We start from the raw sequence: 10134 nt of genomic DNA, 5'->3' as shown, positions 1-10134 counted from the left end.
TTATTCATTGTACATTAACGAGCGGATCTCCTTGGTTTGTATTTATTCAACTGAAAATGATTTATTTGGCGGGAGGACTTGACTTCACTTTAATCGCGATTTTCTTAATTTTATTGTTTTTTTAAAAAAACAAAGGTATTTACAAGCATATCACGCAAAGTTCAAAATTCTTTCACATAGGTCAGTGGTCGGTTACAGGACCGCAACGATTTTTGATTTCAATTTAGCGGTAATGTAATTGAGTGTCCGCTACATAGAAAGTTTTGTGTACGGTTATGACCGTAGTTTTGCCTGCGCAAAGGAATTTGACTATAAATTAAATCGCATTATTTCATCACATGACTTGTTCTAGCCAATTACAGATATAAAAGGCACTTTTAAAGAATAGGCGTATTACCCTTTTCCAAAATAACTTTATCGCAACTTGGATTTAAATAAAAACACAGAAAATAGCCTGCAGGTAACCCATTCAGATATAAAAAGCACTCACAAATTTATTTTGTTGAATAAGTTTTCATTATCTAACTGAATTTAGCATGAGAATTATTGATTAAGAATTGTGGTGTAGCCAAACTGCATTTGGATAGTTTCACTTTTTAGCCAGTGTTAGGAGGACAAAAATGCATAACGTTGGCCAAGATAAACATCTCTTATACAAAACTGAATAGTTATAACTAAGGCTAGCTAGCTGGCTTTGGAATGCTGCCTCGAAATCTTGGAGCATTTGTTTTTTGTGGCTCGTGAGCGGAATCGGCGATTTAGTAACAGACAAACAAACAGACAGACGACGGTATTTTTAAAGAGATGGAAAGCCTTTAGATAAGTAAATAATCAATCTATTTTAATCTAAAACATTTTATCTTTATAAAACACATTGTGTCAAATACTCTATTTTATTTCTGACGTCAACTGCAATTTGTTTTGGTGAAATCGATGTTATTATTTTTGTTTCTTTATCTTACCCCAATAAATTATTCGTATGGCGTATCTTTTACGAGTTGGTCTAATTTGACATCTTCTTGTACCATGCATGATCTTCTTGTTTTAAATATGTTTTTCTTTTTGTATTTTTTCTTTTTTAATTTTTACAGTTAAATTTGACTACATCTCTAGCATATCTTTAACATGTCTTCCTTACTGCGTTCATAACTGCCATATTGTCTGTACTTGTCATCTTTAGACATTGTATTTCGGTTACTTTGAAACTATTTTGCTTCGTGCATGAAAATCTTTATTCTTCGCACCACTAAGAGACAAATAGCCATGCACATGATTTGTTACTTTTGAATCACTAGAATTACTACTCGCCTGTTGCTTTTTTGTTTTTAAACTTTGAGGCAAGTGGTAGTTATAGCCATCAGTAGATATCTTTTTGTCTTTTGCCGAAGCTGCTGATGTTGCTTTTACTCTTTCCGTAGTTGCTTTTTGTTTTGTTTGTGTCCTGCTGTAACTTTCCTTTAAGGCTGGCTTTATGATGCGAGATGCAACTCCTTCTTTGGTCGAATTTATCTTTGCAGTTTTACTACTTTTAACCTGAATTTGATTACACTGTTTCAAGGAGCTTTGCTTTGTTGTCGTTGTTTTTTTAGTTACAAGATCCTTACCTCCAGCCCTCGTCGAATTGGAAGGGGCTGTAACCTGTTTAAACTTACTGTTTTTTCTATTTGCACTATTATTAGCGACTGATTTGTTTGGTGCAGTAATAGATGTTTTCTTCTTTGCTGCACCACTTTCAGAGGTTTTCACTTTTCTTGATACCAAGTCAGATTCGTTAGAACTCGATTTTGTTGAATCAAATTTTTGTTCTGTCACATCATGTTGCTTTCTCATAGAAGTAAACCCACCGTCTTCTCCTCGAACTACCAAAGCTTCATAAAGTTTATACTGGTCATCCTTTTCATCACATACACTATCCAAATTATGCATCTCAATTTTTTTATTCTTCAATGCCAAACCTTTAGAAACTTCACGGTCATTTAATTTTAAATTAGATTGATTACCGTCACCCGTACATAAGTCTTCCATGCTTTTAAATTTGGCAAAACCAAGTTGTGCAGAGCTATAAGCTGACAGTATTTCTTCATTACGTTCAAGTGATAAGCTACCTTCTGCTTTTGCACCCGTCTCATGTTGACTTTCTGCGGTTGCCTTATGGATTGATAGGATGGTCTTTGTCGGTGTTCTCTGAGTAATATTGTTTATGTCATTCCGTTTCTTTTTCTCCTCCAAAGCAAGTATTTTTTGCTGGACACCATTCTGTAAATGTTTCTGGTTTGGCAATGATTGCTTTTGAGATGTAACTGTATTAAACGTTTTTACCTCTTCATTTCTACTAAGTGTTTCAGCCGTCTGTCTAACGATCTTTTCTTTTGACGGTACTTTCATAGTGGATTTTTTAGCATTGACTAATTTTGTTGGCTGTTCCTTAAATTTTTTTGGCCCAACTATGTCCTTGGCATCATTGTTCGTTGCCATGTTTTTAGTTCTACCTGTGACTTTCTTCTCATCGTGTTTCTTAAAACTTGTAATTTCAATGTCAGAAACAAATTGAGTTTTCAAATCAGCCATATATGCTTTGTTCTTCGAATCATTTCCATCTGCATTGATCTTTCCTTTTTCTTTTATTTCGTTTTGCATTTCATCTTTATTTATATTTTTTGTTTGATTTATTTCCATTAGATCACACTTTTCCGAAGGAAATGTTGATGCAGATGTATTTTGGGTAAACACACGATCATTGCTATTTTCGCCATTGGTTGTCTTTTGACAAGGCATGGTAGATCTATCGCCTTTTTCATTCAAAACATCACCAGTTATCTCGTTAGAAACTACTTCAGTCTCGATTGCTATAATTTCCTTTTTATCATGAAGCCATTCTTTGTCATTTATTTTATAATAGTTTGCACTACCTTCTAAAATACAAGGCTGCTTGTCCCGCCAGTTGTCGCTAATACTGATTTTGCTTTCTCCATTAACCAACACAGTTTCATCGAAAGATACACTACGAGTGAGAGTTCTTCTGGTCATAACAGTTGCCATGGTTAAAGATGTCGCATCAGCTTTGCAACTTGCATTCTTTATATCTGAAACATGAAGACGCTGTGAGAGTGTACGTTGGTTTGTTTACCAAGTGGGAAGCATGGCACAAAAAGTGTTTAAAACGAGCATTTACCATAATACAACGCTTTTTTGGAAGCTTTGAAACACGACTGGCTATACACAACTGGCCTTTGGTTAGTTATAAATTGCTCTTTGGTTGGAAATTACATGCAAAAACAAACAATCTTTTCTTTGATGAATTTTTTTTCTTTTTTGTGAAAAAAACATCATCAGATGTCATAAAATTGTTACAGAAACAAACGGAATGTCAATTATAAAAAAGCTTTTAAAACAAGAAACGTGTATTATGGTAAATTCTTGTTTTAAACACTTTTTTATACCATAAGAGCATCGTTTCTCAGGGTCGGCCAACCCCAGTATTAAAATTTAAGGTCTCAGTGGGACAGTAGTAGACAGTAAGGCATTTTCTATCTAGGTCTAGCGCTAGAATGATTAAAAAAATATACTAGTATACAAAGATGGCCGTTAAAAAAGCGATTGTCTTCCTAATTTAAAAGGAATGAATTTTGATCATAAATTGTTTTTATAAGCAATTCTGTCCTTGGTTTTCGTTTAAAGTAATTTTTGAATGAAATAATAAAAAGATAAACAATAATACACACCTGTTTCAGATTTCGATCGATATGTGTTGAAATCAAGTCGGGAATATTGCTTTTCATTGATCAATCCAATGACTGGATTTATCTGAGCAATTTCCACTGCAATGTCCTCTTTTATCCGATTACTTTTATGGAATGGAACATCATGGAAATCGTCACCGCTTTTCTTTCCTGTGAGATAATCAAAAGGAATAAATATAACGTGGGAATCGAATGGGTTTAATAAAGGCTTAAAATATAGACTAAAAATTTATAAGATAGAAAGAAATATGGTAATATATGCATTACATGAAATAGAATGGAAAAATTAGGTAAAATATTCAAAAAGAATAATAAAACTTTTAAAAGAGGAAAGGACTTCTATTTTGATGATGTCTAGCGATGTATTTGGAATCTTGTTCATTATAAACACTTTCTTGACTATTTGATTAACATTTAAACTCCGCCACTTTCCGCCATTATGAAAATTTTTAAAAATATTTTTTATCTTCTAATATTGAGAAATGCACTTCGAATATTGAGGATCACATTTCTAATATTGAGAATCGCATTCCTAATATTATGTATATCTTGCTACTTTTTGCCAATTACGTTGGAGATAAATTTTCGTGCCAACGAAATATAGTTTTATTACTTGTAATAAGTTTGCATTGGTATCCAATTTCACATTATATTGGGAAAATTCATTAACCCACTTCAATGCCAGCCCTCCTTCCACTTCTGGATGATACCCTGGCAAATAATGGTCTTCAATGGGTCTATAATAAAGACCATAGAATAAAAATAAAATATACTGACCAGTTCCTAGAATTTTTTTCGGTACAAATTTACTTTCGACACTTCTTTGACAATGTGCGAGTTTCATTTCTTTGACATTATTTGGATCGATGCCTGATGCCATTATCATTTGTTCATTTTGAAAAGCATTGGTAAAACTATTTTTATCGTCTGCAAACACATCTTCTCCATTTCCTGAATCGATATCAGAATCGTACATTGCTCGATATCCTTCGAACATTTCAAGTAAGTCACAACCAAAAGAATGTAGTAAGTCTTCTTTGACAATATATCTTCGTAAACTACTCGATAAAAATCGATTGCGTATCGAGAGTTTACGCATCGCTATGCTCTTTTCAATATCTGGAAACTCGAGAAATTGCGATAATTCATGGCAGCTTTCACATTTTTGCAAACGCGTGTAGGAATTGATTTTTGTATATATTGTATCGGAAGCGATGGTATACGGTCGAACTTTGGTACGCATGTTTAGTTCCTGAACGTTTTGAAGGTGACGCAGCGAACCATCGGCTTCCAAAAATTTGTCAATTAATGAAATATTCTGAAGCATCAGACACGCCTAGAATTAAATTCCTTTATACAGCCACGTTTTTTTAATCCCAAATATAATCATATGATGTTCACTGCTATAACGTGAAATCTCTCTAACACTACAATTATGTCCATCTTTTTTTAGGGAAATGACATTTTTTACACTGTGAAAGAGAAAGTCAAGTAAAAAAACATTAAAAATATGCTAGGTGCAGTTTCTACGAAGTTCGTATCATAGACTAATTACATTAGCAAACATTAATTTCTTTTTAGGTTTGGGATCTAGCCAAATAATTCAAGTTTCCAAGTCCATCTTCGAACCTGGAAACATTGAGAAATTTATCGTGTGTTTAAATCAAAGGTAGAAAATTATTGTTGGTAACCTATTTTTTTGTATTTATTTGGGTTTTTCTCACGCTTGCTGTTTGGGCTTGAGTAGCAGATGTAGATTAAAAGGATGTGCAGTAAAAGTTGACAATATGGGTATTTTCCTGACATAAAATTACGGTTAAATTTATTGATGCCCTTTTTACTTGAATACATTCCGATTAAAAATTAAAATAATAAGTTCGAGGCAATTTCACAAAAGAACAATTTTTATGCCAGTGAAAAAGTGTTAAAACGTAGTGTTAAAGCTCGATAGCTCGTCCAAGCAGTGCTGCAAGATAATTCGAATAATTGGCAATCAAAGCAAATTTAGTCAAAAAAACAAAACAGGAAATAAAAAACAAAAGAAACGACAACATACCACTTCTTTCTTTAGTTTTGCAAGTTTCAAATCTACACGTTGAATCAATGCACCGTCATCATGCTTTGTTTCTTTTATCGTCTTATTTACCTCCTCGATACATGTCTCACTTGCTTTTCGCGCCTTTTCAGAGGCAGCTAGTGTTGCAGAAATATTGTCATGGTTATTGTTGTTGTCAAACAAACGTGAGAAGAAATCTTTTTTAATATTGGCTGTCTTCTTTTTGAGTTGATACATACTGTTCGTTGCGTCTGGTTGCCTAGTAACATCGTCATAAAAAGCAGTTTAAAGAAGGAAAGCAAGCAAATAAATACATAACAAACATGTTCAGTTTTTTCTCAAACGAGAGCTTAGACGCAAATAAATTTTACAGCAAATCCCTAAAATTCCATTCCACCTCATAGCAAACCCCGAATTACAATGAACCAATGAGCACAAAGCTGGCGTGGCCACATATCAAATTTTAAATAATACAATAATTTATTACATCTCTCTGGGTGAGTGAGACCATCCGCGCTTCATGGAGAATAAACAAGAAAATAAACAAAACGAAACAAAACAAGCTAAGTTACCAAAACTTAAGTAAACAACTAAAACATGTACACTTTTTGATAGAACAATCTTATTCAGACCTGATGCTTGCAATGACTGAAAAGTAAGACCAAAATTAGAACAATAGCAAGGCTGAAATTTTACTGACTTTCTCTGCCTTCTCTTTTACTGCAGAAAACCCTCAATAAACATGGACATTTTTTAAGGTAGATATTTCTTACAGAATCAACTGTGGACGTTCTGCGAATGTTGTACATTACTTGGATCGCAAATATTTGTAATGTAAAGTAACCCAAATACCCGAAATATAATACCAATTTCAAGCCTGACATATGAGAAGGTAAGAATATCTCAGGTTGTAATTAAATTTCATGGCCTTTTTAAAATAGTGTAAATAGAAATCAATCAATCAATAAATGAAAAATAAAAAAAAATAAGAAAATAAAAAATTAATAATCAATCAATCGACTTTTCTTTTTCTCTTTTTCTCTTTTTATGTTTCTTTGTTTGTTTTTTTTAATTTTTCTAAATTTTAAAAACTTTCCCTGCAACTGATACAATGAACGGTTTATTTACGAGCCATCTTAATTAACATTGAAACAAAGCAATTGCTGTTGACGTGCTAACAAAAACAGGCAGGTAAATAAAATATGACGCATTACTTTGCCGGAGTGAATGTTTGAACTCACCGTGAAATAAAAGTCGTGTAGGGAATTAAACAAGTAATATTCATTACACTTTACGACGTTTCGGTTGTTCGACGATCATTTTCAAGTAAACAAGTCCTAGTACAATATGTTTTTAAATAATCGTGTAGGGAATTTCTAAATTTAAGAAAAGTTTTGACCCTGAAAATCATTCTAGAAGGAATAGAGTTGAATTGCGAATTTTTTAACTTCACTACAAAAAAATTAGACTATAAATGGATATAAAAATTTCGTTCCAAAAAACTTTAGTTTGGGACTGACCTACTGGAAAACATCATTTTGGCTGCTTCAGTTAAAAGAATATTATTTTTAAAACCTGTTCAAACTATAAACACGTACAAACACCAACAAATCAAGTTTTTATGATGTTCCTGTAACGGTTACCTGAATAAAAGTTGCGCTTTTTTCTTTTACTTTTGTCAAACTTTTATCTATTAGAGTTGCATCATTTTAAAAACAAATCTGTTCTCCCATTTCTATGCTTTTCTTCTTTTAAATAACTTTCACGCAACATTTCCACTTATTGTTTAGTGAAGTTCATTTTTTTTATCTCAGGTCTTCTGTTTGTGAAAAAACGTTTAAAATACTCATAACTTATTTATATGATATAATATTTTGTTCATTGTGAAGATTATTCTCCGCTTCCAATCTGCTTATAAAAATTCCTGAGTCATTTTCTCCTTTGTTTTAAAACCATAAGAGAAAATAACAAGGCGACGGTAAAAGTGTATTAATACCGAAAATAAAAGATTTTACAACGGGCGAATTAAATGACGATTGGATAATGATTCAGCTTAATAAGGTACAATTCTTATGGAAGTTTAGCGTTTTTTATCATATGTTACTTTTTATCAGTTTTCTCAAAGATATAAGGAAGGCATAGGAAATAAATCTTTGACACCTAGGTGATAAATACAAAAACTCAGTATGTATCAGAATTCTACAAATAAATTTCGAATTTTTACAAAGATAGTATATGCGCGCATTCTAAAAGGCAAGAAAAGAAGGAACACATAGGCTAAATTGACTTTTACGCTTATAGATTTTAGGATTTAAGATTGAAAATGCATCGTAACTAACTAATATTTACCTAATATTTTCGATCGTCGCGATTTTTTTTTGCCTGTGCATGTGTGTGCGCATGTCCAATGTTGTTGTTGTGGTGTTAGCGCATTCGGTTGGTACTCATAAGGTTTCAGGTTCGAGTCCCCACTCCGGTGCACTTTGAATGTATTGTTGTTGGATCATTTGGTGCCGTCTACTGACTGCTAACCGGCTTTTGTGGCAGGCAAGCAAGTTAGAACAATACTAGACGTATCTGCAGCGGTATTGTAACATAGTTACAGTCGGACAGGAGGAAGAGCCAACCGTTAGGATGGAATCCCCAAGGACGTTAGCCTGTTACGTTACTTCTCGATGCAAAATCAAAACATTACGTTACGCCGCAACTTATCAGCGTATCAACTGCATTCTAAAGCCAGTGAAAAGAGAAATGGTTTAAATAATAACGCGACGCTTGTCGATATTGTTGCGTCCATGTGCGACTATTGACGCCATTTTGTGCTTAAGATGCAACAGTTGATTTGAATATAGATTGAGACTTTGATAAAATGACAGGTTAAGGAAGTAAACTACACAAAAGAGAAGTTAAAGTGTAATTTTATTTTCTCGTTTCGAATGACGTAAAAATAATTTTGGACAGATTTACGTCTGAATAATTAACAAAACATCGCTCGAGTGGATAAAATAATAATTTATCATAACTGATTATCTGAAATTAAAAGGGGAAGATGTTTGAATTACTTCAAACGGAATTATTTTTTTAATCTTTTATCTGGTGTTTCATGCACCAGTGACGTCAATTGTTGCTTGTCCCGCCTTTATAATATTCTAAAAATATAAGTTATGTTCCCACACAGCATTATTTGATTTTTCTAGCAAAAACATCTATAAAAAGAGGCAAAATCGTTTCTGAACATGTGGGAATTTACGCGGTGACCGGTAAGCCTGTTCAAAGTGTTCAGTTATCTGCCGTCAAGAAACACCCTTTTTTCTGTGGTTTAGCTTCCCTTAACGATTTTAGTGTCATCACATCGGCTCACAATAACTTTCTTTTAAAAATTAAGGAGAGCTTGAAGATCTATAGGGACAAACCTGCACATAACAAGCACATTTCATCATCTCCAGTACTTATTTTTGATAAATTGTAATTATTCGTCTCAGAAGATTTATTACCATATATGGTTAGTTTATTTATAACTAGTTGTGTATCAACTCGTAATTTTATGTATATATTGTATTTACTGATGATGGTCGCGAAAACAGCCGTGAGCTCTCATGAAAAATGATTCAATACAACTTTGTCTCTTTTTATGCAAAAAAAACATCTTGCTGGCTATTTTTGATTAATTATTTAGCACGGAGAACCCGAATTAAAATTTTAATTGGTCAATCGCTTATTTTGAAAATTCAGGATAATTCTATAAATTACCTCAATTACCAGGCGGTATGTTTAGAATATTCTTCCACATCGAACGTAATCTTAAACCTAAACATACCTTAGGTACAGTTTAAGAAGGAAAGGGGCCGAGATTTTAATATTGGTTACCGGCTTGGCGGCAAAGAAATTTTACAATATTGACATATCATAATTTGACATTTTTTATTTATCTTTGAGGAAAAAAGGTTACTTGCTTAATCAAATAAGTAGCTGGGAGTTAAATGTTTTCCTTTTGTTCATTTCTTGCACAAAAATTTGTAGAATTTATAGTTTTTAATAAGTCTCGAATATTCTCCCTGTTGTGTTCTTGTAATGAATTTTATGTAGCCAAGCATTCAGTTCACCAAAGCCAAACATTGCAAACTCAATTCTTATTCAGGAAATTATGATTTTGCATTATTTTCACCCTTTTTGAACAAAAGATAAAATGAATGGAATTTAATCCAGCAGTTTATTTACTCCCAGTAGAGAACAGCTGTGAATTTTAAATTTTATGTATTAAAAAAATATAAAAAGTTACATAAATGGAACGGCAGAGTATGGCAGTTTCTACCTATGTTCAGGGACGTCTTGTTGAGA

The 10134-nt window shown here is 32.9% G+C and overlaps 1 protein-coding gene across 1 annotated transcript; it reads right to left on the bottom strand.

Moving 5' to 3' along the window:
- Positions 1-820: 820 nt before the first annotated feature.
- Positions 821-7603, bottom strand: LOC130630342 (uncharacterized). Its single transcript, XM_057443809.1, has 5 exons — positions 7440-7603; positions 5797-6055; positions 4518-5076; positions 3723-3890; positions 821-3083 (listed from the first exon to the last, which is right to left on the bottom strand). Exons 2-5 carry the CDS (start codon positions 6031-6033, stop codon positions 1195-1197), a joined length of 2853 nt encoding a protein of 950 aa, XP_057299792.1. The 5' UTR covers positions 6034-6055; positions 7440-7603; the 3' UTR covers positions 821-1194.
- Positions 7604-10134: the final 2531 nt, after the last annotated feature.

Source organism: Hydractinia symbiolongicarpus, chromosome 2 (assembly GCF_029227915.1).
Source record: "Hydractinia symbiolongicarpus strain clone_291-10 chromosome 2, HSymV2.1, whole genome shotgun sequence".
NCBI classification, from domain to species: domain Eukaryota; kingdom Metazoa; phylum Cnidaria; class Hydrozoa; order Anthoathecata; family Hydractiniidae; genus Hydractinia; species Hydractinia symbiolongicarpus.
The sequence above is the reverse complement of the archived record's forward strand: the minus strand, read 5'-3'. Positions and strand labels throughout refer to the sequence as shown.